This window comes from Meles meles, chromosome 17 (assembly GCF_922984935.1).
Source record: "Meles meles chromosome 17, mMelMel3.1 paternal haplotype, whole genome shotgun sequence".
NCBI lineage: Eukaryota > Metazoa > Chordata > Mammalia > Carnivora > Mustelidae > Meles > Meles meles.
Window position 1 is genome coordinate 15,753,772 of NC_060082.1, and position 13,280 is coordinate 15,767,051.

Genomic DNA, 13,280 nt, shown 5'->3' on the forward strand with positions numbered 1-13,280 from the left:
CGTGGGAACTTAACTTATTGTAGAAGCAACATTTTATTTCATTGGGAAATAATGGTTTTTAAAAAAATGGTACTGGCCTGACAGTCCATGTGTAAGAAAAAAAGATCTTTCTATTATATCATAACTAAATTCCAATAAATTAAATTTTTAATGTGAAAAAATAAAAAGCTTAGAAAAAGAATTTTATATAATTTAAAGATTAGAGGGATCTTTCCAAAGAAAAACAAAACAAAACAAAAACCAGAAACTATGACTTAAAAGAAAAGCTAGGGACACCTAGGTGGCTCACTTGGTTAAGGGTCTGCCTTCAGCTCACGTCATGATCCTGGGGTTCTGGGATTAGAGCCCCATGTTGGTTGGGCTCCCTGTTCGGATGGGAGCCTGCTCCTCTCTGTCCCTCTGCCCCTCCCCACCCTGCTCGTGCACTCTCTCTAATAAATAAATTAAATTTTTAAAATTAAGGAAAAAGAAAAATTTTTTAAAAAAGAAAAATATTTATATATAGCTAGGAAATAATTTGATTGTTTCTTCCTGGCCATAGACTCCCTCAAAAAAGAAAAAAAAAAACAAAAAACAGAAAACATTAAACTCCAAGAGATAGATTGGTAAAATATAGCTGTAACACACATTATAGAAAAATGGGTTATTTCCCCATAATATACAAAGAACGTCTAATAATTTAAGATAAAAATGTAATTCAATAGAAAATAATGTGCAAAACATGGATAATTTAAGTAATTTTTAAAAATATTTTATTTATTTATTTGACAGACAGAGATCACAAGTAGGCAGAGAGGCAGATAGAGAGAGGAGAAAGCAGGCTCCCCGCCTAGCAGAGAGCCTGATGTGGGGCTCGATCCCAGGACCCTGGGACCACGACCTGAGACGAAGGCAGAAGCTTTAACCCACTGAGTCACCCAGTGGGATAATTTAGAGGGGAGATATGGATAATTTAGAGGGAAGATATGCAAAGGGTCAATAATATTTGGAAATATTTATACCTTGCCAAAAAAGCCAAGAGAATGCAAACTAATTAGAGAAATAAGTAATAATTAAGAAATAATAAATTAATAAACAAACAAAAACTAAAAGGAGTGGTAATTTTAATAGTTTGTGAGGAAGCAGATCATGGAAACTTTCTTTCATTGTCTGTGATAAAGTGAATTACCTCAACCTTTTAGAAAGTAATCCCTCAATAATGATTAAATTTAAACAAAATTACCTTCTGACATAGCAATTCTTGCTAATCTATCCAATAAAAAAACAAATACAACAATATGTATGCATTTATTTTCAAATATTGTTTTTAGCAGTAAGGAAATGTCAATAGGATAAAAACTGAATAATTTGTTTTCAGTCATGAAAGGAATATTATGTACCAGAAAAAGAATGAGTCTATCCTCTCTTGTGAAGTGTAAATATTAAGTTGCAGATTAACAGGTGTAGAATAAACATATCTTGCAAAAAAATTTTAAAAAGAGAATGCTTATATATGTGTGGGTGTATTTGCTTTGGTTAGTGAGCATACCAGAAAGTATGGGAGAATATATCCCGAAATACTACCTATTCCTTTTAAGAGGGTAGCTGGCAGTGGAGAGGAATGGGAAGAAGGTAGAGGTGAAAGTCCATAATCAACTATATATCTATATCTATATATAATAAATATATAAATATATATACTCTTTATATATATACTCTCTATATATACCTATATATAGAGAGAGAGTATATATACTCTATATATATACTTTTTCTCTAGTTTCAAGGTGCAAATCTAATATCTGAAATGAGAAGTAGTATTAACAATTTTAAAAGAAAAGGATAGCATTTTGAAAGAGAAAATTTAATTTTATTTCAACAGATATTTATTGTACAATTTATTCCACGTGAGAAGCTTTGCCAGGGAGTCCGTTGTTCAGAGGAATTGCTATATGGAGTCAAGTATTTGACACTGCTGGTCCTTGTATATTCATATGTTATATTGATTAAGTAGTCTTAGAGTTACACAATCACATGTAGACATGAAGGCATCCAAAAAAATAAAAACTGAAAAGAAAAATGGAAATCTAAGAACCACTCAACTAAAAAATAATTATGGTAGGGAAGACACCTCTGAAATAAGCATTTTATTTCTAGCCAATAACTATAATTCTATGTAAAAGATTTCAATGTAAAATTACTGTTTTAGAGAACGTATCTCTCACTTATTCAGGTCAGGAAGATACTCTTTGGTCCTCGTTTTCTGGGATTTGGCAATATTTCATAATCCTTTCTGTGGTCCATGTATATATAAAAAACCATGGGAAGTTAAACTGAAAGTGTTAATCTCATACATTTTGGCCATACTATAGTAAATATGGTCTTAAGCCTAGGAAAGAATAGAATACAATATTTAGCTAGCTGGCTCCTTAAAAATCTTAGACACATTTCTTTTTAATAATGGCTGCAGGATATTTTCAGGAAGGTAATCCAATTAGATGCCACTCCTGTTAGCTTACTGACCATAAGGACAATGGCCTTCTCTACGTAAAAGTCCTTCGAAAAACTTCTGTAGAAGTAGATTCATGTCTTCCAATTCAATACTGTCAAAAAAACATTTTCTTTCTAAATTTCATTTTTTAAATGAGAAAAATAGCTCATTTCTAGATGTAAACATTTATAGTAGAGAAAACTGGATTTTTTTTCCCCAAAGATCAAATGACTGTCTCCCGTGCCATTACATCAAATCTCTTAACCTCTTCTGGATCTCTTATCCAAGATTTATCTCTTTATTTTAAAGCTTTTATTTAATTTGAGAGAGAGAGCATGAGCGTGAGTGGGGTGAGACTCAGAGAGAGAGAGGGAGATGCAGAGTCCCCACTGAGCAAGAAGCCCCACCCAGGGCTTGCTCCCAGGACTCTGGAATCATGACCTGAGTTGAAGGCAGATGCTTAACCGAGTGAGCCACCCAAACACCCTTCAAGTTTTATGTTATGAATGGTTTTTCTCAGCCTCAATACCAAGTTCCAAATCAATTTACTATTAGCTCAACTGCACAGACTGTCTCCTAAGTTTTAATTCTTTCAAGTGCTGCCAGACCTTGACCTGAACTCGGAATGTTCTGGCTTGAGAGGCAAAGAAGTGGTATTCCACATATCAGTAGGGTTGAATTTAGCTATCATAACCCTTCCATTTTTCATGTACGTGACAAGTATCAAGAAGCCCTGAGTTTGACCTGGACTCCTTTTTTTGTGTGTCCACTGAGCATTGCACCTCCAAAACAAATAGAATCCTGTATCTTTTCTACAACCTTTGCTCTTTAGGTTTCTTTGATCTTCTCTACATCCAGACACATCTTCTGTGCTCATAAGGAACACATTTAAACCTTCTTTTCACCCTAGCACAGTGTGGGCCACTCCAAGAAGTTTTTAAAATTAACAATTGCAAGCCATGTAGTAAAATCTGAATAGATACTGGGTCATTGCTAATTATAAATTAGGACACAGTCATCAAGCAACTAGGCAACTGACGTGGTGGGAGCCCATTCTGTTGCCACTTATTAGGAAGAATGCCCTCTGAAAATCCCAGGTGATATTCCTTCTGGAAAAAACTCTTTTCCCTTTGATTTAAGATAGAAAATGTTGGTCAGTCCTTCTCTATCCTAATTTTTGTTTCTTTTTTCTGACTTTGGTTTTGTATAGAGTTACAAAAGTGGCTATCAATATATATTTACTCTGGAATTATGTCTTTTAAATTTTCAAAAATAACTATGCTAAGGGAAAACATATAATCTAATCAGCTGTGGGTACAGTTACTTACTGAATTCTATCTCCATGTGCATGGCATTAAATGGGCATACAATTTAGGCCCTGCCACCAAGAAGCTTACAGGCTATTTAGGAGATGAAAGATATACTCCAAAATTTAAGGGACATTGCAAGACAATGATAAGAGAGGAACTAGAATAGTATGTAAAAAAGTGATTTTTTAATGGCCTATATACATTTTTCTAGGGTTCTTTTACCCCCAAAGCATGAGCGTGTTACCACTATAGCCTTAAAAAATTTAGCCCCCCCAAAAAAAGGAATATTAAACATTGTAATATTCCATTACAAAATGTTTCTTTTTTTCTGGTGCTCAGGCCATGTGTTAGTTAAACAGGATCATCCTTTGCTTGCCTTTTTCAAGGCTTATCTCTTATATCTGAGACTAGAATCTGCTATTGCTTTACTTTCTTCATGATGCACATGTGAGATTCAGAAACTCTATTGTGCATCCTCAGAAAATGATTCCTCCACCCTCACCATCAAAAAAAAAAAAAGATTAGTGACATATTTAGAGTACATACTAATAATGCAAAGCAGGGAGTTCTGATGTTTCATTTAATTGAGTTATAAACAAGAAAACTGTCAAATCCTGCCGCTGCCCCATTGATGCCTGCGGATGTGTGAATTTCCTCCATGTGTGTGCTCTGTGTCCTTTAGAACACCCACAGTGGCGATGAATCACTAAGGTGTGTATTAGTCTGACAGTCCTAGAAAGTATCACGACGAAAAGCCAAACCCAGGAAACAGCATTTCATTTAGTTCCTGGTGTACTGCTAATTGATCCCAAACCCTTCATTACTGTCTAGTGCAAAAGGCTAAGTCGAAAGGAGGCATTTAGAAAGTGGCTTAAGTGAAAACAAGGCACGGCAAAATTCTAGGTCTTGTGAACTTCACTCGCTCTGTTCCTGTGTTGTCACACTGATTCTAAATTTATCTTTCATTTCAGGTCACTTGGAAACCCCCACTCATGCAGAATGGAGACTTGCTTAGCTATGAGATCCGCATGCCGGATCCTCGTATCACAATAACCAATGTGACTCCCTCAGTGTTAAGTCAAGTAATTACTCGTCTGATTCCTTTCACTAATTACTCTGTCACCATTGTGGCTTGTTCAGGAGGTAACGGGTACCTAGGAGGGTGCACAGAGAGTTTACCTACCCATGTTACCACCCACCCAACCCTACCTCAGGGCATTAACCCATTGTTGGTGGTTCCACTAAGTGAATCATATGTTGGAATTTCGTGGCAGCCACCATCCAGACCAAACGGACCCAATTTGAGGTAAGAGAAAGTGACTGTGCATTTGGATTTTGCTATGGTCTTATCTTCAGGAAGGAAGAAAAGAAAGAAAGAAAGAAGGGAGACTTTTACTCACGTATGAATGTAGAACTAATTCCTAATTGGATACCCCCACTCATAACTTGAATACAATTTCATATTGTGTGTCTCGACCTATTTGGAGCCATAGAAGTTCAAGATAGAAATATAATTTTGTGAAGCTCTAAAACCCCTTCAAACAACAATCGCTGTTCTCTAACAATTTTTGATGTAATCCTTCTCTTGATTTTCAGAATATGTTTTTTATTATATGTTAGACAAACTCAATGCCTGTTCTGAATGATACATTTATACAAAAATGCTTCGAAATTCTGAAGCTAACACAATAATTCTCTGGCAGGGTATTATTATCTGGAAACTTGTAAAGAATGTGGTCAGGGACATAGATAAGATGAAAGAAACGTGTGTGATTCTGAAATAGCTTTTTAACAACCTCAACTTGACACTCAGCCAAGAGTAGCAAGTTGATAATATTATCATTATTTATAAAGCACTGATGGGTTGATGTCTTAGAAAACCATTAACTTTATAAGCATTTTGTATTTCCACTTTGTGTGAAACTGGTGATAATGTTTTGGCAAACCTGAAATAGAAGAAATCTAAAATGTTATCATTCTTACTGATAATCGTAAAATGTGAATGTAGCTGATTGTTTCAAAATAATTGAATACCTGAAACTTGAGCCAGAAGACAGTGATTATCTAGAAAAAAAAAAACTTCGTGATTGTAAATTAAGATGTTTTCTTTTCATTTATGTGCACACACCAGACACTCATACTATGAAACAACCTGAGTTTTGGTAATAACATTAGTTGAGATAATCCTAATGTTTCTGCTTGTCTTTTGCTTTAGATATGAGCTTCTGAGACGTAAAATCCAGCAACCACTTGCATCAAATCCCCCAGAAGATTTAAATCTGTGGCACAATATTTATTCAGGAACTCAGTGGTTTTATGAAGATAAGGGTCTTAGCAGGTGAGATTACAAAAACTATAAAAACAAATGCTGGCATTTAGTCTTGAGCACGTTGACTAGTTCAGAGTGTCTTTGTGTCTTCATTGTGTGTGCATGTTATCAGTTGTGCAATAAAACATGTTCAGTGATTATCTGTGGCATTAATCATCGAACTGCAACAGTCAGCATGTTTCATGTTTGCCATCTTAACTGTACACTTAAAATAAGCCTTTTGAATTCGAACTTGTACATGTTTAAGCTCTAGCAAGACATGAAAACTTAATAGAGGAATTTGGAAAAACTGAACATCTATAAAATGGGGGAGGAGAGGAGAATGACTGGGCACTTACCAAATGCTTAGTACTTCTGGAAAATAATTGTTACAAGTCACTGATCCAACCCACAAAAAGTTGTTTAGTTGGCACACCTCAGATCTGAAAGAATTCAGCCTAGGGTTTAAAGGAACCAGGAGACAGGCAAACAGGACGTCAGCGATGAGCACCTTGTGGGAGAGCCCGCTGACCTGGGTGCATTTCATCCAGCACTGGAGAACCGGGTTTGGGACTTCACGCAAGTCACATAACTTCTCCAGGCTTAACTTTGTTGATAAAATGAAGAGATTGGACGGAATTGAATGATTTCTCAGCTTTGATGAATCCAAGCAATGTCATCAAATCACCAGAAAACAAAACAAAACAAAAACCCACAAAAACTGTTTTATGAATGCTTTTCAGACGTGTTTTTCAATAACTTTTCTATAAGCTTTATTATTTTCCTGGGCTCACCACTGACTGGCTCTACTCGGACCACTGTTTACAGCTCTGGCCTTGCCTCCATCCTCTTCCTCACCTAGGCTTGTCCAGCCTCGTTCACCTCACTTCCAGGGCCTGTGATGTGCCACACATCCTGGCTCAGTTTCTCCCCGTCACTGCCCTCTCTCTTTGTCCAACTAGCTTATCCATCTCACACTGACCGGGAAGCTTCCTAGTGGGCTTCCCTGCCCACTCTTCCTGGTCTGACTCAGCTGCCCCTCTGTATTCTTACAACACCCTCACAAATCACTAGAGTCAGTAATGTACTGACCTGGGGACTTGTCTGGACACCCCATTGTGTTGTCAGATCCAGCCTGAGGCAGGGCTTTGCCTTCCTGACTTCTGAATCTTCAGTCCCTAGACTACTGTCTGCACATCGTGGGCCCAGGAATAGTTGTTAAAGGAAAGAACATGTTAACTCAGGAAAGGGTGGGTTATTTCATTTCTCTGTGCCTTAGGAATGTTAATTATATTGTTATTCGCTTTAGGGGAATGGATAGAACTAGGGAAAATCTCCATCCTTCTTAAAGGATTGTGATGGGAGAACCTTATAGATACTGTAAGGTTCTCGGGGGTGGGGAGGCAGCATGAATCTGATGAAGCTAAAGAGTGAACCAAGGAAATTGCCATTTTTTGGTAAGTCAACCCAAATTACGGTCACTAGACTGTTCACTATTTTTTTTTAATTATTTACTTCATCCAACATCATTCTATAATTACCACTTTAGTTGAAGAAATTCATGTTTTCAGCAATTTCTTCTTGCTGAAAGGCACTAGGATAAGACAAAAATGAATTCAGCATAACCCTTGGCCTCAGAGACCTCACTCACAGTCTAGTGGAGGAAAACACACCACACCCATGGCTATGTGTGTACTAATTGCTTTTTTTTTTTTTTTTTAAGATTTTATTTATTTATTTGAGAGAGAAAGAACATGGCGGTGGGGAGGGTGGAGCAGGGCTCAATCCCAGGACCCTGGGATCATGACCTGAGCCAAAGGCAGATGCTTAACCAACTGAGCAACCCAGGCTCCCTTGTATTAATTGCTGTCATCCCAGTTCGCTACTTAGTCACCAGTACTGCATAGGGAAATCATATAGAAAAGTAGCTTTCTACGATCTGAGAACTCTGAAGGCCTTAAATATACCATTTCTAAAATAAACAGACCTTGACTTTTTAACATTACTGAATCCGATGGTTAGCCATGAGATGTTTGAAAAAGAGAATAAACCTCAGAAAGTTAATGTTTCTTTGTAGAAGTGACAAGTTATAAAAAAGAGCCAAAGCCAAATATTTATTATTGAAATTTTAGTGATACCGCTAAGAATTTTTAATGAGAAGTCCAAATCTAAGATCTAAGAAAAGAGTTATAGTTAAATCTCCAGAAATCAAGTTGAAATGTAAGGTGACATAAACATAGGAATGACAGCTATTTCTAAAAGGGAAGTATACATCTAACAAAATATGCTGAGTGGTATTTTGACTAGCCTCATAATACTAAATGCCAAGGGATTGTTTTTTCCTGCTAAGACTAGCAGAACAAAACAAAACAAAACAAAAAAAACCCCGAACTTTTATATTCAGATAACTGCTATGACCCATGTAAGCAGCTTGTGGTAAAAAACAATATGCATTTCTTTTTAATATTAAAAATAAACAGTGTGAGTCTTCATATGACGAGAACATGTTTTTTTCTAACCCTCTACCCTTTGTAAGTCCAAAAAAAAAAGGGTCCCTTTGAGCCTGTGGAGGGTCCTTCCCCAGCTCTGAGCGAAAACTGGAAATTAGTCCACTGATGGGCACTGTGTGCTTTGACCGTTCTTCTACAAAGTGATCTTTCTCAGTAGAGGCTGCCATTACCCACCTTGAGTGCTAGCAGCTGGGGCTCGAGGGCCCTGCTGGTAAGCCAGGGGTCTCTCAGATTGCAGAGGGGAGGACCCGAGCTCTCAGCTCACTTTGTTACACACCTGTCTCACAGCTCCTTAATGACCCTAGCCTTTGGCTTTTGTCTTCTTGACTTATTTGTTTGGTTGCTATTTTTTGGAGTGGGGAGGACTAATTGAATTCTAAAGCCTTTAAGAGAACAAGCAATTTCCTATTCTCCTCAGACTCCATCATTCCTTCTTTCTTTCTTATCTTACGTATACATAAATAAGTGGAACACTGAAGTGTCTCTCTCCCTCTTGACCTGATATCACCACAGCTATATCTAGAATCCATTTTTAAAATGGCACTTTTCTTGATATAAAAAGTAAAATTAAGATTCACTGGGCATCCCTTTATGAACGTATCCGTGAGTGTAAATATAAATTGAAGTCAATTTCCTTGGTCAAATGATCTATTTTGGTGAGCTGTATGTTTATAATAGATAGAAAACACACCAATTTAATATAAATTGTTATTATATTCTGAAGTTCAAATCATTCTAGTAGTTATTTTCCCATTTTAGCTCCATGTACAGAATAGAATATTCTGAGCTAATTATCTAAATAATTTAGTTTAAACAAAAATAATTTTGTTTCTATGATTGTCTTAGGTAAGGGGTGATTTTATCTGAGCTACACAGTCAAGTTGTCTCATTATTGAATTTTTGCTCTATGTAGACATGAACTCGTGTAACTGTAAGTTATACGATTTGTGAGTTTCTAACTTTTCTTCCTTAATAATTCTGTGCAAAATAGTCAAGTTATGGTTGTTGGGGGAACCATAACTTTGGTTTCCCTGACATTTTCATCACTTGGAAAAGCTGGTGAACATGCTGTTATCATATGATGCTGAGGTGAGCCAGGCAAGGTTTAATGGGGGGCAGCGACCTCCTCATTGTAAACATCAGCCCACCCTTATGATTTCCAGTGCCTTGTTTTCTGAGTGATCAGATAAAACTACCAAGAACACAGTGATGGCATGCCCTCCTTTTTGCTTTGGATTTGATGCAGGAGGAACAAGTTATAAGAAATAATAAGTTATTTTTTCTATTTTAAGGAAAATGTTGACTTGTAGATAATAGTACCTTAGCTACAATTAAATTTATAAAGGGAGGTATGTTCCAGCTCCCGTTCCTTTTCTAAATGTACTTCTTTGCCATGATAGTCTGGAAAGAGACTTCCATGTGATGCCTCAAGGATCCATTAATTGTCTTATCTTTAAATGAAAGTATTCAGGGTGCCTGGGTGGTGTAGTTGATTAATTATCTGACTCTTTATTTCACTGGGGGTCATGATCTCAGGATCCTGGGCTTGAGTCCCACGTCTGGCTCCATGCTCAATGGGGAGTCTGCTCGAGGATTCTCTCTCTCCCTTTGCCCCTCTACCCCACCTCTAAAATAAGTAAATAAATCTTTTTTTAAAAGATTTTATTTAGGGGAGCCTGGGTGGCTCAGTGGGTTAAAGCCTCTGCCTTCGGCTCAGAGTCATAATCCCAGGGTTCTGGGATCGAGCCCAGCATCAGGCTCTCTGCTCAGCAGGGAGCCTGCTTCCTCCTCTCTCTCTGCCTGTCTCTTTGCCTACTTGTGATCTCCGTCTATCAAATGAATAAATAAAATCTTTTAAAAAATAAAAATAAAAATAAAAAGATTTTATTTATTTATTTGACAGAGACATAGAGCCAAGAGAGCATGAGTGGAGGGAATGGCAGAGGGAGAGGGAGAAGCAGGCTCCCCACAGATGAGGAGCCAAAGGTAGATGCTTAACCTTCTGAGCTACCCAGGTGCCCTATAAATAAATCTTTTAAATAAATAAATGAAAGTATTCAAAATTAAATATTCATCTTATTTTCAAAAAATAGTTGGACCTGAGTGTTTTAAAATTAAATTCTTTAGCTAAATATATCATAAAAATCTAAGTTTACATTTTATTGACATAGATTCTATTTTTTTTAAACCTTCCAAAATGAAATGTTTCAAGCCCTAAAAGAGGATGTAGTTTCTGGGAGATAATATTCAAAAGAATAGACCTTTCATTTCCCTCCTTTGCAATAAGATCGAATGTACACCGATGACATGTCCTGCTTTGCTAATATGGAAAGACAGGGCCAGTTCCAGGAGACCTGGTGGGATCTGCCAAGGGAAGGCAGGGGGAGGTAGGAAACCCTCTCCTCACCCATCCCCCCGGATGTAGCCTGTGTAGCCTAGAGAAGCCAGGGGCTGCTGGGACCTTCAACCTTCCCCTCTTATCTTTTAACCTCTTCTTAGTACCTTGCTCCTGGGCTCCCTCTCTTCCGGTTCTTCTCCTGGGTGTTCTTATCACAGGCAGCTCTGGCCACTGCTTTGTATTTGGGTTTTTCACACTTTTGTAGAACTGTGGTTTCAGTAAACAGTGTCAGTTGCAGAAAAAGAAAAGAAAAGAAAAGAAAAAAAGTGGAAGTGGAAGGAAGGCTTTTCTCCCATGACCACTAATGTGAAGGAGATCCTCTTATTTTCTTCACTAATGTCAAAATGTGAGTAAAAGTCAGGTCTCAGAATGAAAGCCAACTTCTGTACACGTTGTTGTGCCATCTCATAGGAGAGACTTATTCAAAATGAGCAAATATGTGTCTATTTCACATTTAAATTAAAGTAGTAGAGTCACTGTGTCTACACTGAATTTTTTTTCGTTGCTCTAAATTTACCTCAAGCTATCCTTTTGCAAGTGCCATTGTATGAAACCTTACCTCATAAAAAATGAGTCTCCAAATGTGGAAGAATGCATTTTTGTCATAGGAGATTTTTTTTCCCCTCATGTTTTATTCAAAACCAAAAACCAAACAAAAAAACTCCAAACTAGTTTCTTCACATTTTTTTCTAATGCGATGACATAGTAGAGCAAAGAAAGAAATTACAGCAAAATTCTTTTAGGTGTGGCATTCTGGCAGCACGATTGTAGATGGCCACAATAATATGACAGCAGCAGCTTGCCCTTGCAATCTGGAAAGTACCGTGTTATGAAAACTTTCAAGGGTGATAAGCATTACTCTTCAATATCAAAAGAAAAAAATCTTCAGTAGCATTTTTAGAAATGGTAAGTAAGTGGTAGAAAGAACAAGCAGATACTATCAATGAAATATATATATATATATATACATACATACATACACTGCAGATTTAAGCAGTAGAAACAAGTGTTGCCTTTTTGCTTGCTTATTTGTTCATTCCCACAAAGGATTTGGGGAAGTAAGGAACAGTATGCTATCTGAGGTTTCTCATATCCTCCCATGTGTGATGCTGTACTCCAGCACGTGCTGGGCTGTGGCAGATATGAAGAAGAGTTAGTGGAAGAAGAAAGTGAGTGGCCTGCATTTTTAGAAGTATGATTTATATTGGTGACAATATTGACACATGAATTCTGTTAGGACATCAATAAAGTTGACACATTTTTAATTCTGATGAAAATAACCTGAGGCATTCTGTGGCTGCACTGAAGAATTTTATTGGTTACAAAAACACATCAGACCCTTTCAAGATACAAGCCTTTGCACGTTTTGCCCTGGAATGTTGCTTCCCACTAGACAAATGTCTTCATTGCACAAAATGCCACTTGTCATCAGTACCTAGCCCAAATATTACCTCCTCCGTGAAGACTATATGACTGGATGAGGTTTAGCTAGATGCTCTATCTGAACCATGTTGGAAGAAAAGGGAAAAAATGAACCCATATTTTAGGAGTTCTCTTTTAAGAACATATTTCTGTAAATGTGTATGTTTCCAGTAGAACAGATATCATGTTCATTATGTTTAGCATCTAGAATGTTGTTAGTGTTCAGCAAATATTCTTAAATGAATGAACAAGTGAATGAATGAATGAATGAATGAATGAAATGATGTAGCAACATGAAAGACAGTATACTGTGTAAAAGAAACATCTTGCTAAGTTTTAGTAGGGCTTATTTCTTTGTTGGATAGGTAGATTTTTGTGACACTACTTTACCAAATCATATATGACCTGAAAGTTATGAGACTGAATGCTTTAGTAACTGTGAAATATCCATTCATTCATTTATGAAATTTACTACTCTGTAAATAAACAGATTCCTGGGTCATAAAAACTTTAACATCTAAATGGAACCTAACTTTCTAATTCACTTGAGCAAGAACAACAACCTTGAAGTGAGTACATTACCATAAATAAGTTTTTAGTATAAATTATCTTTTACAAGGAAAAATACCATAATCATTTCTTATAACACAACAAAGTTTTCTGTTTTCTGTGTATTGGTGAAGGGAGACCTTGAGGGTGGTCTCAGAAAAATGAGTAATTTAGAGGATAAGTATTGTAATAGCCCAGTCTTCCTAAATTGACCTCAAACAGTTGGTTTTACTGGCTACAGAATAGACTCTATATGAAGTGTACATTCACTTTGCAGATTTAAAAAGCTGTTTCTAACAGAGTTTAAAATGGT

The 13,280-nt window shown here is 36.8% G+C and overlaps 1 protein-coding gene across 1 annotated transcript in view; it reads left to right on the forward strand.

Moving 5' to 3' along the window:
- The window catches only part of USH2A (usherin), a 714,551-nt gene that overhangs the window by 480,970 nt on the left and 220,301 nt on the right, over positions 1 to 13,280 (forward strand). Inside the window, exons 41-42 of the mRNA XM_045983172.1 lie at positions 4,752 to 5,086; positions 5,996 to 6,118. Of these exons, the coding sequence (XP_045839128.1) occupies positions 4,752 to 5,086; positions 5,996 to 6,118 (458 nt within the window). The remainder of the gene's footprint in view (positions 1 to 4,751; positions 5,087 to 5,995; positions 6,119 to 13,280) is intronic.